The sequence below is a fragment of the Miscanthus floridulus genome, chromosome 9 (genome assembly GCF_019320115.1).
Source record: "Miscanthus floridulus cultivar M001 chromosome 9, ASM1932011v1, whole genome shotgun sequence".
Classification (NCBI taxonomy): Eukaryota; Viridiplantae; Streptophyta; class Magnoliopsida; order Poales; family Poaceae; genus Miscanthus; species Miscanthus floridulus.
In genome coordinates this window covers 92,484,583-92,499,347 of record NC_089588.1, presented here as the reverse complement: position 1 = coordinate 92,499,347, position 14,765 = coordinate 92,484,583, and the positions used below count along the sequence as shown (strand labels likewise).

At 45.9% G+C, this 14,765-nt stretch overlaps 3 protein-coding genes across 4 annotated transcripts; 1 reads left to right on the top strand and 2 right to left on the bottom strand.

Annotated features, from left to right (window-relative positions):
* Window positions 1-607: 607 nt before the first annotated feature.
* On the top strand, window positions 608-2,908 carry LOC136482387 (protein AUXIN RESPONSE 4-like). The gene is made up of 2 exons (XM_066479600.1): window positions 608-1,820; window positions 2,275-2,908. Exons 1-2 carry the CDS (start codon window positions 681-683, stop codon window positions 2,356-2,358), a joined length of 1,224 nt encoding a protein of 407 aa, XP_066335697.1. The 5' UTR covers window positions 608-680; the 3' UTR covers window positions 2,359-2,908.
* A 176-nt stretch (window positions 2,909-3,084) lies between these two features.
* LOC136482386 (uncharacterized protein At3g49140-like) lies at window positions 3,085-6,045 on the bottom strand. Of its 2 annotated transcripts, none has more exons than XM_066479598.1 (11): window positions 5,707-6,045; window positions 5,480-5,627; window positions 5,267-5,369; window positions 5,083-5,150; window positions 4,817-4,975; window positions 4,583-4,723; window positions 4,380-4,497; window positions 4,186-4,280; window positions 3,886-4,038; window positions 3,665-3,760; window positions 3,085-3,332 (listed from the first exon to the last, which is right to left on the bottom strand). In XM_066479598.1, the coding sequence occupies exons 1-11, from the start codon at window positions 5,961-5,963 to the stop codon at window positions 3,231-3,233; spliced, it is 1,440 nt and encodes a 479-aa protein (XP_066335695.1). In that variant the 5' UTR covers window positions 5,964-6,045; the 3' UTR covers window positions 3,085-3,230. The 2 variants fall into 2 exon arrangements, with proteins under 2 accessions (XP_066335695.1, XP_066335696.1); XM_066479599.1 differs by having other exon boundaries at window positions 4,583-4,720.
* LOC136480290 (uncharacterized) lies at window positions 6,037-10,555 on the bottom strand. The gene is made up of 8 exons (XM_066477877.1): window positions 10,422-10,555; window positions 8,745-8,809; window positions 8,269-8,363; window positions 8,030-8,118; window positions 7,366-7,559; window positions 7,176-7,254; window positions 6,920-7,064; window positions 6,037-6,078 (listed from the first exon to the last, which is right to left on the bottom strand). Exons 1-8 carry the CDS (start codon window positions 10,553-10,555, stop codon window positions 6,037-6,039), a joined length of 843 nt encoding a protein of 280 aa, XP_066333974.1.
* Between the last annotated feature and the right edge of the window lie 4,210 nt (window positions 10,556-14,765).

Sequence of the window (14,765 nt, the reverse complement as noted above, 5' to 3'; positions counted from 1 at the left end):
GGCGGGCGTTGCACGGAGCAGAGAAAGACGGGGGAGGGAGGGAGAGTGGAGTGGGCCGGGCCACGCAGGGAGGATAAAGACGTCAGGGGTAGAGGAGGTCTTTTTACCTGAGCCTGGTGACTCGGATCCGAGCTGGACAGCGGAGTTGGCGTGCCACGCGAGCAAAAGTGGTAAATGTGTATCGTTTTTTCTTTCTTTGCTGCTAAAAACGTAGCGCCAAACCTAAAACTGCTATTTGAAGAGGCACATCCGTAATGATGGTAAAAAGGTAAGGTGATTATCTATTACACAACCATATGTTTTATGTAATTTCAATACATGAATTATTTTGCATTATAAGATTAAGATTCAACAACTTCCACCCTCCACCCTTCTTCTACCTCTAGCATTTTTCTACCTTCAGACAATCACAAAATCATATATCCATAGAGCTATAGATTACAGAAAATATTTTTTTTCTGACATCGCGTTCGCGTCCTCTCTCTAGGCCTCACCTAACACGACCACGCGCGCATACCTGACCGCGCCGCCTGGGACACGACTTGGCAGATCTGACCAACACAGACAAACCGATCGTGTGTTGTATAACATTTCTAGAAGTTAAATATCCCGCACGCTTCCCAGTGCCCACTCCACTCTCCCATCCTCACGCTCGGCCGGCGAGCAAACCGAGCCCAGCAATGCCGGCGGCAGATCCCCCCGTCACCGACGCGGCTTCCGACGAAGGCGCGCCTCCCCGACCATCTCCTCCGCTGCCGCCACCCCGGCCCCTCTCCCTCGCCTCGGCGCTCCCCTTCTGGTTCTACCTCGCCGCCGCCGTCTCCCTCCTCGCGCTCCTCCTTCCCCACATCCTGCCTCCCTCCTCCTCTCCCGCGCCTCTCCCACCTCTCCTCCGCGGACACCTCGCCGAAGGCCGCGTCCTCAAGCTCGATCCCGCCCCCGGCCTCTTCGCCGTGACCTCCCACCCCGCCGGCATCGGCGGCGGGGGCTCCCCCGCGCACCGCGTCCTCATCCTCTCGGGCCTCGCCGCGGGGTCCTTGTCCTTTCGCCGCGTCCTCTCGTCGCTCTCCTCCCGCGGCGTCCACGCCACGGCGCTCGACCTCCCCGGCCAGGGCCTCTCCCCGGCGCCGCCCGCCGCGCCCGCCCCCGCCCGGACCAGCGCGCTCCGGGAGATCATGGGCCGCGGCATCTTCCACGCCTTCGAGCACCTCGTGCAGACGGGCGAGGTCCCGTACCAGGAGGAGGCGCCGCGAGCCGCCGCCCAGAGGTCGCCGCACGCGCCCGACGAGGCGGCCGCGGCTGTCGCGCGCGCCGCGGAGGCGCTGGGCCTCGGCGTGGCCCCCGTCCACCTCGTGCTCCACGACTCCGCGCTCGCGGCCGGGGCCGCGTTTGCGTCGGCCCACCCGGGGGCCGTGCGGAGCGTGACGCTGGTCGACGCCGCCGCGTCCCTGCCGGCGTTCCCGGCCGCGGTCTTCGACGTGCCCTTGCTGGGGAGGATGGTGCTGCGGGTGCCGGCGCTGTTCCGCGGCCTGCTGCGGCTGTGCTGCGCCCGGGGGGTTGGCGCCGAGGAGGCAGAGGCGTACCGGGCGGCGATGCGGGGGGAGGGGAAGGCTGAGGGGGTGGTTGAGGCATGGAAGGCGATGAACCACAGCTTTCAGCTTGGGGAGTGGAGGGGTTCTTCGGAGGAGGTGAGGAGGCTGCCGATGCTGGTGCTGTGGTCGGGTTCTTGGTCAGACATGTGGATCGATGAGGGGAAGAAAGTGGCGTCTGCATTGCCTGACGCCAGATTTGTCTACCATTCCGGCGGCCGATGGCCTCAGGTTAGTGTGGTGATTTAAATTTACTTGTCAATTTCATCTTATGCCTTATGGAGAGAGTGGGCATAGTTTGAACTGGGCTTGAACTAAATGCTATACTGCAAATAAATTTCCTAAACTTTGGAGATGATCAACATTGGGCACCCCACGACTTTTCCAGCTTGTTATGATTTTTTCAGTGAAATTTCTTTAAGTTGGTTCTTTTACATGTGATAATTAGCGAAAGATGCCATTGTGATTTGTGAACCTCATTACTAAATTTTGGGGTCAACTTAGCCAATCCATTCCCTTCACTGAATTGACTGTCCATGTTCTACTGTATCTCCATTCTTCCTTCAGAAGTCTCACCTTAGTCCTTAGGCACGACTGGCATTGCTAACTTAGTATTTGCTCCCCATTATAATAACTAAGTACCAACCTGAGATGACGATATTGTTATTTTTGTTGCTTTGCGCAGGTCGATGCCTTTGAGGAAATTTCAGGGCTGATAACCGAGTTTGTAACCTCATCTGAAGAAGCAGCAGGTGGTCACATTGAGTAGCCCATTGTATGACGCCCTATGAGTTCACGACCTTGGTGAAGGATCAAGATCCTAGTTTTGGAAATGCCTTATATATGTGCACGTGTATGGCTCGATCAAACAAGATTGCTCTGCCTTTTACAAATTGGTAGCTCCTTGCTCCTGCTGCCAGCATGAAACACTTACAGAAGTGCAGTTATCAAGTTCATGAGGATATTTTACTCCTTTGAGGATCGCTATGCAAATGCAACCTAGAGCAGTTTTAGATCTTTTAGTTGGTTCAGTGACAAGTGCAACTTGAGATTTTTGTTCCAGGAGAGTTCCTGCTTGCAGGGTCTGTACCAGAGTTTTGACTTACACTAGTGTGTTTTTTTAACTTTGTTGCTCAATGGGGCACTTGATGTGTTGCTTGAATTGTAAAACGGGGCGTGTTACTGACTCATGCTAGCGTTTGTGTTTTTACCATACATGTCCATACATGCTAGTATGGTAGCATGTATTCAGTTTAGCATTGTTTTGAGGCAGCGTGTTCTGAGTAATCACTTGTTTGGCTGTATTCATATAATTTAATCTTTCACGTGAAATTCCTGTGTTCCAAAGACGACCTAAGGTGAGCTACAATTTTGAATATGTTCATGTTCTGCCCTTTAACTTTGGACTTTGGAGACCTGATTTATCCCAGAACAGGCGCGGAAGCAGAGCCTCTCCCTCTGATACTATGAAATTGGCTGTTTTTCTCTTGCTCTCTTTTTACTTGCGATGATGCCCCAAAAATCGAAATCATAATGCCGAGCTCGAAAGTTATGCCATAACCTTCGTGAACGTGGCCAATAGCTTATTTGCTAAACTGATCTCCTACCAAATGAACAAAGTTATTATCACACTGGATTACATCATGACTTCTCTTGTGCTTGTGGCGATTGCCCTTCTTGATGTGTATTCCTAGGAAACAGTAGCTCATGTATTTGCTTCTCTGCAGCGAACTCGGAAGTAGCCTGCATGCGGTTCAAAAGATTCAGGACATGATAATGCAATGCAAGTGCCTTCTTTCGGTCAATAGTACTCCTTCAGTTCCAAATTATAAGATGTTTTGGTATTTCTAGATACATAGTTTTTTACTATATATCTCGACAATATCTAGGTACGTAGGAAAAACTATGAATCTATAAAAGGTCAAACGTTTTATAATTTAAAACGAAGGGAGTATATATTTTTTGCTCAGAATCCACGTAATCCACTAACATAAGCACTGGTGTCTCATCATCGAAGCTGATTGTAAGTGGATCAGTATTTTCATTGAAAAAGAGAGAGAAGAAGCATCACAGACCTTTGTAGGGAAAGCAAATCTCAGTGTCTGCACTTGAGTTCCTGAACACACTCTCAAGTCAAATCCAAGGCAGTCCACTCCGATCACCGCTGCTTCCTGCAAAAACATAACCGGGCTGTGTATCAAACACCAAACCTTTGAGAGATGGTGAATTGCTCTTCCATGATGTCCAGTGTTGAAATCCTGGAACGGTTCTTGCAATCAGTCCGAAGAAACTGTACCTCTACATGAATGGCCTTGCACCTCCAGCAGAGAGATTTCAGAGCCTGTGTGATCTTGTCTCCACCAGCTCTCAGACGCGATATTACGTTTGGTGCAGAATGCGCGATGATGTCCGGCTTAGCCTTTTGGTATTCTTCAATCTTTACCTTTGGCTACATGTTGATAATTTAAACTATGGTCATCAAATACATAATACCAACACTACAGTAGTACAGTTTGATAACAATTCACATTGTGAAGTTAGAATTGCAGAGAAGCCATGGGAAATTCAAACATGTCAAAATATGAAAGTAGCGTGCCTCAGTTCCATATGCAGTGATCAACTCAATGCTGAGGACCTCGACCTTGAAAAAGGTGGCACCACTCTCCTTTTTATCTTCCTTTGGAGCATCACCTGCCACGAATTCAGAAACCTGTAAGGATCGCATGTTCTCATGAAATGCAGACATCTGCTGAATACAAGAAGGTTAATTTTTTATCACAGCAGCTATACTTGATATATACTTGGCAACCATGGTGCTCTCCTCAGCAAAGGCAGGTCTCAGCTGGCCCTCGACAACAAGGCTTGCAGGTGGCCGGTCCAACCAGTCTATGTTAGACTTGGTTGCAGTCTGGGAATGGATTTTATTAAGAGTACAGTTGCTGACAAAACATGCTAATATAAAACCTTACATATCATAAACTTCAATCATGTACCTCTACGATCATCCTTGCAAAGTACAACGGATGGCAAGAATTCACGGTCTCGAGGTTGGACCAGCTTGGTAGGTCGTCGTCGTCGTCCTCCTCCTCCTCACCATCATCTTCCTCGTCCTCACCATCAGAAAACACACCCTGCTGCATGTTTTACATACATCTAGATAAAATCAACAGCCTCTCTGGAGTCTAGACAACTGAAATCAACAGCAGTATCTTGTGGTTCATCCTAACCACGTCGTTGAAGTCATCGTCAAAGTCGCTTTCCTCGTCGTCGTCGGAGCCGTCATCGTCCTCGTCGCCGTCATCATCTTCTTGTGCAAAATCTGTGGCCGAGGCCGAAAGATCCAAGTCGGCGAAGACCTGTGTGTTATCCAATCCGATGATAACGTGCTGCACACATGAATCAACAACACGAGCAAGGCCATCGGTGTCACACACTGACAAATTCATAAGGTGAATGAAACAGGGGAGGAAATGGGGATGAACAGAGGCGTCACCGCGATCTTGTCCTCCCCCATGACGCTCTCCAGCAGCGCGTCCTCGTTGTCGACCTCGAAGTAGATATCTGAGAAGATTGCCACACATAAGCTTCATCAGGAAGGGGGAAAATTAGTGTCACACGGTAAGTTACGAGAGCTTGTAGCTGCATTGCATTTGCATCAGCCAGGAGGCAGGAGCTACCTCCGTTCTCGTCGGTGAGGTAGGGGAACTCCGGGAGGATGATCCGCTCTTGCACGCCGTCACCGACAAGCGTGGAGATCATCACCGTCGCCTTGTTGTTCACCTGCAGTTCATGATTCTCTTAGCATTTATTTGCGAAGTATGATTATGAGTGGCAAGCACCAAGCAGGGCCGTAGAGTGGTGGCTTTGAGGTTGGTCAAAGAGAGGTTGACCTCGACGATTGTTCGGGCGGACTCGGCGTCGGTCAGGTGGGCCGGCTCGCCTTCGTCCAGCTGCACCGTCTCGGCGATCTCCTCGAACGGGTGGTACCTCCCCCTCGCCGGCTGCTCGTCCATGTGGTCCGGCGCCGACGCGACGGCCCTGCATCGTTGGTCACCAATCAGCCATATCCAGCAGCTGGCGCCTCAGTCAATACTCCAAGACATACGTACGTACGTACCGGCAATGGCGGCCGCGGCTGGCGCCGGAGCCCCGGCGCGCTCGCTCATTATTGTTCCACCAGGCGTGGCAGCGACAGCGAGAGCGGCAGGGAAGGCGACCGTGACACCGGAGAGAGAAGACGACCGAGCTGCCGGTGGCTCTTCTTCTTGCGACAACGAAGCTGTGACGCGAAGCGGCAGGGGGAGCGCGGCGGGAGGAGGGGAAGGTGGAGCACAAGGGGTCTGGCGCTGCAGAGGTGGTAGCCGCCGGAAACATGGTATACCATGGAAGGGAGCCTCGGCGGAGATAGTTTTAGATAGTTTTGTGTGGCGCCGGCGCCTCTCGCTCCCTATCCAAACCAGAGCTTGTTAGAAACGATACGCAGTATAAACTACAAAGAAGGGAACACGAGATTTTAATGTGAAAAATCCTTTCAAAAAAAAAAAAGAAAAAAATCATAAGCATCAGCTAATAAATCTTTACTATATTAGGTGAGGTTACAAACATCGGAAATTTATAATTTTTTTTATACTAAGACGACGGCTTATAGAAAGTATATATAAATGGAAAACCCTAATAAACGACGATCCATAACGCGGAGGGTTCTGCCCCCCGCGCCCCCGAGGTGTGGTAGTAAAATATGATGGGCTCACTTCAGCATCCGCTTCGTTTCGCCCCAAGCCTCCTGGCGACGGGACTCACTTCGCTCCGACAGAAGTTATCCTTTATTTTGTACATAACTGAATTTGGATCATAACTCAACAAACTTCACCTTAAAACAAATTTCTTCTTATAGCATAAAACGAACATTTACCCTGAAACAACAAAGAAATACTTCTGGTGCCAAATAGCCTCTTGGGCTAAACAGTTATACCAACTAAGCTTTAGCAAAGCTCAAACTTAGCAATAGGAACTGGCTTTGTCAACGTATCAGCAGGATTATCATGTGTGCTTATCTTGCATACCTTCCGCTTACCTTGCGCGACAACATCGCGAACATAATGGTATTTGACATCAATGTGATTCATTCTCTCATGGAACATCTGATCTTTAGTGAGACATATAGCACTTTGACTGTTATAAAATAAATTAATGCAAGAATCATCTTCACAAAGCTCAGCAAACAAACATTTCAACCAAACCGATTCTTTACATGCTTCAGCAATAGCCATGTATTCTGCTTCAGTGGTAGACAGGGCAACAACGGGCTGCAATGTTGCCATCCAACTCACAGCACAACCACCAATAGTGAACACATAACCTGTGAGAGATCTCCTCTTATCCAAATCGGCAGCAAAATCTGAATCCGCGTAGCCAGTGAGTCCCTTATCAGTCTTGCCAAACTTCAAACAAGTATTTGTTATGCCACGAAGGTACCTGAAAATCCACTGAACAGCCTTCTAATGTTCTTTACCAGGATTAGCCATGTATCTACTAACCAAACTCATATCATATGATAAATCAGGACGAGAGCAAACCATGGGATACATCAAAGAACCAATAGCACTAGAATATGAAACTCTTGACATGTACTCAAAATCCTCATCCGTACTAGCACATTGTAAAGCTGATAATTTAAAATGAGGAGCAATAGGAGTACTAACAGACTTTGCATCATGCATGTTGAAACGATGAAGAACTTTATTAATATAACTTTGCTGACTAAGAAATAACAAACCAGAATTTATATCTCTTGTAATCTTCATACCTAGAATTTTATTAGCAGCACCAAGATCCTTCATCTCAAACTCAATACTCAACAGTTTCTTCAACGTAGTGATTTCTTTCTTGCTCTTGGCAGCAATCAATATATCATCAACATATAACAACAAGTATATAGGTGACCCATCAACAAATTTAATGTACGCACAGCTATCAAATTCAGACTTCTTAAAACCATGTGACATCATAAAAGAATCAAACCTTTTATACCATTGACGAGGAGACTGTTTCAAACCATATAAGGACCTCTTTAATTTATAAACATGATCCTCCTTACCAGGTACTATGAACCCTTCTGGCTAGTCCATGTATATCTCCTCTTCGAACTCTCCATGTAGAAACGCAGTCTTTACATCTAACTGCTCAAGCTCAAGATCTCGCATAGCAACAATATCAAAAAATATACGAATTGAACTATGCTTTACAACTGGAGAGAACACATCATTATAATCAACACCAGAAATCTGACTGAAGCCTTTTACTACTAACATTGCCTTAAATCTTGGAGGCTCACTAGGAGACAAACCCTCCTTTCTTTTGAAGATCCATTTGCAATGAACGACCTTCTTTTGTTTAGGCAAGCGCACAACATCTCATGTGCCATTTTTTCGAGTGATTACATCTCCTCTTGCATAGCAGAAATCCACTTCTCGCGGTCACCAGAAACAACAGCTTCAGTGTACATAGCCAGCTCATGAATGTTCTCCACCTGTTCAGCACAACTAAAGGCATAATGAACAATATCACATTCCTCAATTAAACGTGGACGAGGTCCACAATTCCTCTTTGTTCTACGATCTGCAATAGACTAATTTTAAGGCTGCAAAATAGCAGGTGAGTGCTAAACAATATCATGAACATTGTTATCAACAATTTTAGTTTTCTGATCATCTACGTGCTCCACCTGCACACTAACATGTTGCTGCTCCTCATTAGAACCAACTGAAGAAACATCTGTGGATAAGCTGTCATTAAACATAACAGATTCATTAAAAACAATGCTCCTGCTCATGAAAGTCTTTTTAGTTTTAGGATTCCATAACTTATATCCTTTAACTCCAGAACCATAACCAAGAAACAGACACTTAATAGCTCTAGGTTCTAGCTTTCCATTATCAACATGAGCATAAGCAGTGCAACCGAAAACTCTCTACTATGAATAATCAGCAGGCATACCAGACCATACCTCAATGTGAGTTTTCTTATTAAGTAGGATAGAAGGTGATCGGTTGATCAAGTAACAGGTGGTGTTAGTAGCCTCAGCCCAAAAACGCCTGTTCATACGAGCATTGGACAGCATGCAGCGAGCCCTCAAGATGATGGTTCAGTTCATACGCTCAGCCACACCATTCTGCTGAGGAGTGTACGGGATCGTGTGGTGTCTGACAATGTCTTCTTCCCTGCAGTAATCATTAAAAACATCCGAACAGAATTCACCGCTATTGTCAGTATGAAGCAATTTTACCTTCTTTTCAGTTTGCCTTTCTATCATAACTTTTCACTCCTTAAAAGTAGCGAAAGTATCATCTTTATTTTTCAGAAAATAAGGCCACACTTTTTTAGAGTAATCATCAATAATGGTAAGCATGTAACGAGCACCACCATAAGAGGGCTTACGAGACGACCCCCACAAATCAGCATGTACATAATCAAGTGTACCTTTGGTGGTATGAACAGATGCATTGAATTTTACCCTCTTGTGCTTACCAAAAACACAGTGCTCACAGAACTTTATCTTACCCATAGTGCAGCCATCCAACAGGGCTCTCTTGATCAATTCTGCCATACCAAGTTCACTCATATGCCCAAGACGCATATGCCAGAGATTAGTTTTACTTGGTTCATCATTAGAAACAGCAGCAGCAGTGACGGAACCATGTAAAGTACTTCCTCTAAGAACATATAACTTTGTAGAATTCATATCACCTATCATATGAATGAGAGAGCCTTTTGATACCTTACACACTCCACCTGAACCGGAGTGTCTGTACCCCTCGGCATCAAGTGTGCTGAGGGAGATGAGATTTTCTAGCCATCCCTGGTATGTGTCTCACATCTTTCAGTGTGCGTATCATGCCATCATGCATCTTGATCTAAACGGAGCCAATGCCCATGATCTCACGTGGGTTGTTATCTCCCATACGCACGACATCTCCACTCTGCACAGAATCGTAAGAACTGAACCAATCTCTGTTAGAGCATATATGAAATGAGCATGCAGAATCAAGTATCCATTCATCACGACCAGCAACACAACTAGCAAAAACAACAAGAACATCTCCTGAATCAGAACCATCAGCAGCAGCGGAGACAATAGAGGCCTTACCATCACCATCGGATTTGTTTTTTGGTTTATACGTACCGTTTCTTTTCTCCTTATTCTGTAGCTTCCAACAATCCTCAATGACATGAGTATCTTTCTTACAATACATGCAGAACTTATCCCTACGTCTGGACTTCGAATGGCCTTTACCATTCTTTCTCTTGTCTCAATTATTATTGTTGTTGTAGGTTTTCTGCTCGGGCCTACCTCTAACCTGCAACACTTTGCGCTTGGAGGACGACACATTAGACTGAACCATACCTTTCATCTTCTCCCTCGACTGGAGGGCCTCATATACTTCCATAAGGGTTAGTTCATCATAGCTTAATAGTATGGTATCTCAGAAATTTGCAAACGAACTAGGCAGTGAGCATAACAGTAGAAGAGCTAAATCTTTATCATCATATTTTACCTCCATCGACACTAGGTCAGCAACGATCTCCTTAAAGATCGATAAGTGGTTCATCATCGAACCACCTTCTTGCAGCTTGTGCGTGAACAACTTCATCTTCACGTGCATCTTACTGGTTAGATCCTTGGACATGCAGATCGATTCCAGCTTGAGCCAAAGTTCTGCGGTAGTTTTCGCCTGTAGCACTTCTTGCAAAATATCATTATGTAGATGAAGTTGAATCAGAGACAGAGCCTTACGATCCTTCTGCTTCTCTTTAGCGGTCCATGATTTCTACCCTTTGCCTCCGAAACCATCCAACGCCTCATCAAGATCCAAAGATTGTGCTAGAATCGCCCACATCTTGACTTGCCACAGCGCAAATCTTGTCTTGTAATCCAGCAGCGGTAGATCAAACTTCATTGATGCCATCGCAAAACCCTAATTTGAAACCAAGCTATGATACCACTTGTTAGAAATGATAGGCAATATAAACGACGAAGAACAGTAGATCAAACACAGGGGACATGAGATTTTAACGTGGAAAACCCTTCCAAGGAAGAAGGGAAAAAACCATGGGCACCAACCAGCAAATCTTCACTATATCGGGTGAGGTTACAAACGTCGGGGATTTATAACTTTTCTTATCCTAAGACGACGGCTTACAGGAAGTATATATAGATGGAAAACCCTAATAGGCGACGATCCATACCGCGGGGGGCTCCGCCCCCTGCCCCCCCCTAAGGCACGGTAGTGAAACATGATGGGCTAACTTCAGCCTCCGCTTCGCTTCGGTCCAAGCCTCCCGGCGACGGGCCTCACTTCGCTCCGGCAGAAGTTATCCTTTATCTTGTACATAACTAAATTTGGATCACAACTCAACAGAGCTGACGTGAATTATGCGGGGGGATGACATCTACAACTACTTTACCTCTCTTGTCTTGGCATCATAGATCCTAGAAGCATTTATGCGCCAAGGACATCCTTGGACTGCACACTTGAAAATGAATCATATTTGTTTTGAATGAAATTAGCAAACTCAAAACCTCTATTCATATGCTTAACTCCTTTCCTAAATGCTACAATGTTAGGAAATAACTTTCCCTTCGTAGTCTTGGGGTTTTTGTATCATTTTTTAGACCTAGTTGTAGACACAGACGCTTGCATCATCCAAGGATTTACATCTCTGGTCTATGCTTTAAGAGGAACACCTTCGCCAGCGGCAACATCATCAACACTTTTTTGACAAGTCATCGTCATCAACACGTTCATCAACATTAGAAGAAAGTTGTGCATTATCAAGTGATTATGTATTATTAGGAGACTGAGTCGCACTAGCATGTGCGTCCCCTCATCATCAACATCAACATACTATTCATCATTGTTGAACATATCAGCCTCCTTATCAGGCTTAAGTTCAGGATCTAAAGCATTTCACCTCCTTGCACAAGCTTGTCATCATCAAATCAAAGGAAAACTAACCTATCCCCACATCCTAATTAATCACAAAAGCCCTTTGTGTAAGCTTTCTAATGCAGAGAGTTTGTTGTGTAGAAACCTTTGGCTTTTATCTCTAGCGAGAACTAATGAACTCTAGCAGCAAAAAACATCCCCCATATCACATCAATGTCGTCATCACTAACAAAAGTACGTGGATCCAAAGCTAGTCTACTTGTGTCGGTGCTCAGATTGAAAAGAAATACCTACCCTTAGTGTTCTCTATCCCGCCGACAGAAAGGATCTAGATGGCTAGATGGGAGCCTATAAAAATTTGTCTACAAACTCATAGACACCAGAACAAGGTGGTTGGTAAAATAACAAGTCCTAAAGCCACTACTTGCACTACTCTATTTTACCCAAGCAAGCCAATACACAATTCTAGTACCAACTTAATTCACACAAACAAACAAGGGCTAGCAACTAAAACTAGCTACTACATTAGTGAGCTACACAACTAGGCAAGCAACTACACACGGTCAACAAGCATGAAAGTAATGCACATGTAAGTAGTAGCAAACCACCGAGGGCAAGAGACAATAGATTTATCCCCATGGTTTGGTTGCTTGTCGGCAACCTACATCCATGTTGTGGGGAGTCTCAAAATGATGATTTGCTCACTAACTAGCCACTCAAGCTAGACCCAACAACTTGGGTGCCGCAAGAATCAATCAACAAGGAGCACTCCCACTAGCCATAGGCATATACTATTAGAGTATCCCTTTGCAACTCCATGAGGTGGGATCAAAACCTCTTACAAATCAACAATTAGAGGCAGAGAACAATTATCAACACTCCCCACAACAACCATCACTGCTCGAATCCGTCTAGGTGGCTGCAACCACCAAGAGTAAAAAGAAATTTGCAAATGCAATTCAACAAAGCAAATACACTATATCTCTCCCAATCTAACTTAGGATCAATCACAATGTAGGGTCAAGATGGCCGACTAGAGGGGGTGAATAGTCATTTCTAAAAATTAATCGCAAGGGCTAACCAATTTAGATGCGTAAGTGAAAATGCGGTCTTGCCTCGACTATACCCCTCTATCTAAATTTGCTAGCACACTTATAAAAGATTGAGCTGGAGAACAACTAGGGTACCAAGCTAGTGAGAATTCTCCAAAACAATTCTAGTTGGCAACAAAGCAACTAGTAAAAGAGAAAGCACTTCGAAGCTCCTACACATGATAGTGATAAAGACGGTAAAAAGCACAAGCTCAACAACACAAGCTCAATATATATTGAAATGAAGTAAACTTGTGTTGAGATAAGCAAACCACAATGTAGAGGATGACACATGATGGTTTTACGTGGTTTGGTGACTTGTTGGTCACTTAGTCCATGTTGAGGCGAGTTCTAGGATTGCCGCTCCTCTTGTTAGTTCCAAGCCCACAAGCTTTGGACTACCTGACTAGGTAGGCTCCACGTGAGCACTTGTAAGGTCCTAATGGCTAGAGGGGGGTAAATAGCCTATTAAAAATTTCTACAACAACACTTAACAAACCAATTAGACAATTATGACACGAAGCAAGTGTTGCGCTAGCCTACTAAAAATGCAAGCCACCTACCACAATTCTAGTTTATATAGTTTCTATCCACACAATAGTTATGTTAGTATACTAAGTTAGTATGCTCTCAAAGGCTAACTAAAGAGACACAATAACCAAACTAACAAGCTCTCACAACTAGCTACACTAAAGAGCTTGACAACTAGTTTACGGTAAAGTAAAGAGAGTGAGCAATTTGTTTATACCGCCGTGTCGAGGAGTGAACCAATCAATCGCAAGAATAAATACCAATGAAGACCAATCACCTCGGAATTAAATGATGAACACAATGATTTTTTACCGAGGTTCACTTGCTTGCCGGCATGCTAGTCCTCATTGTGGCGATTCACTCACTTGGAGGTTCACGCGCTAATTGGCATCACACGCCAAACTCTCAATAGGGTGCTGCACAACCAACACAAGATGAGGATCACACAAGCCACGAGCAATCCACTAGAGTACCTTTTGGCTCTCCACTGGGGAAACGTCAAGAACCCCTCACAATCACCACGATCGGAACCGAAGACAATCACCAACCTCCGCTCGACGATCCTCGCTGCTCCAAGCCGTCTAGGTGGTGGCAACCACCAAGAGTAACAAGCAAATCCCGCAGCGAAACACGAACACCAGTTGCCTCTATATGCAAAAACTCAAGCAATACACTTGGATTCTCTCCCAATCTCACAAAGATGATGAATCAATGATGGAGATGAGTGGGAGGGATTTGGCTAAGCTCACAAGGTTGCTATGTCAATGCAAATAGCCAAGAGAGTGAGCTTGAGCTAGTCATGGGGCTTAAATAGAAGCCTCCATGAAATAGAGCCGTTGTACCCCTTCACTAGTCACAACACGGGGTGACCGGACGCTCCGGTCATATTGACCGGGTGTAGGATCCCAGCGTCCGGTCGTGCGATGCACGCCACGTGTCCCCTCTCTTCAAATACTGAGCACCTGATCCGAATGGTCAAGTGATGACCGGACGCGCTGCTACAAATTGACCGGACGCTAGACCTCAGCGTCTGGTTGTTTCCAGTAAGCATCCAGAAGCGAGAAATCATGACCAGACATGTTCGGTCATGCTCGACCGGACTCACCCAGCGTTCGGTCACTCGGTGTCTCCTCTATGCGCTGCCACATCAGCAGGACCGGATGCACCCCTTTAGCATCCAGTCACCAAGTGACCCAGTGTCTAGTGGCGGACTGATGCTAGCGTCTTCATGCACCCACTGACCGGATGCGCCGGTCCTATCAAGACCAGTGTCCGGTCACTTATAGTGACCTCTGTCTTTTCTGTATAGAGCATCGGTGGCACCGTCGGACTATCCGCACTCTACGGGTGGATACTCTGCCGGTGAAGCTCCTACCCCTTGCTCAAATGTGCCAACCACCAAGTGTATCACCTTGTGCACATGTGTGTTAGCATATTTTCACAAACATTTTTCCAGGGTGTTAGCACTCCACTAGATCCTAAATGCATATAAAATGAGTTAGAGCATCTAGTGGCACTTTGATAACCGCACTTCGATACGAGTTTCACCCCTCTTAATAGTATGGCTATCGATCCTAAATGTGATCACACTCACTAAGTGTTTTGAT

Excerpts from the sequence above, each read along its gene's own strand:
- LOC136480290 (XM_066477877.1), bottom strand. The coding sequence starts at position 10,555 with ATGGCATCAATGAAGTTTGATCTACCGCTGCTGGATTACAAGACAAGA. Across the intron at positions 8,119-8,268 it reads CTAAAATTGTTGATAACAAT|GTGGAGAACATTCATGAGCT; the intron begins GTTCATGATATT and ends TGTGCTGAACAG. Across the intron at positions 6,079-6,919 it reads TCACTATTGGTGGTTGTGCT|TTTATACTGCGTATCGTTTC; the intron begins GTGAGTTGGATG and ends CCTTCTTTGTAG.
- LOC136482386 (XM_066479598.1), bottom strand. The coding sequence starts at position 5,963 with ATGTTTCCGGCGGCTACCACCTCTGCAGCGCCAGACCCCTTGTGCTCC. Across the intron at positions 5,370-5,479 it reads CCGCCCGAACAATCGTCGAG|GTGAACAACAAGGCGACGGT; the intron begins GTCAACCTCTCT and ends CATGAACTGCAG. Across the intron at positions 4,724-4,816 it reads ACGATGACTTCAACGACGTG|CAGGGTGTGTTTTCTGATGG; the intron begins GTTAGGATGAAC and ends TAAAACATGCAG.
- LOC136482387 (XM_066479600.1), top strand. The coding sequence starts at position 681 with ATGCCGGCGGCAGATCCCCCCGTCACCGACGCGGCTTCCGACGAAGGC. Across the intron at positions 1,821-2,274 it reads CCGGCGGCCGATGGCCTCAG|GTCGATGCCTTTGAGGAAAT; the intron begins GTTAGTGTGGTG and ends TGCTTTGCGCAG.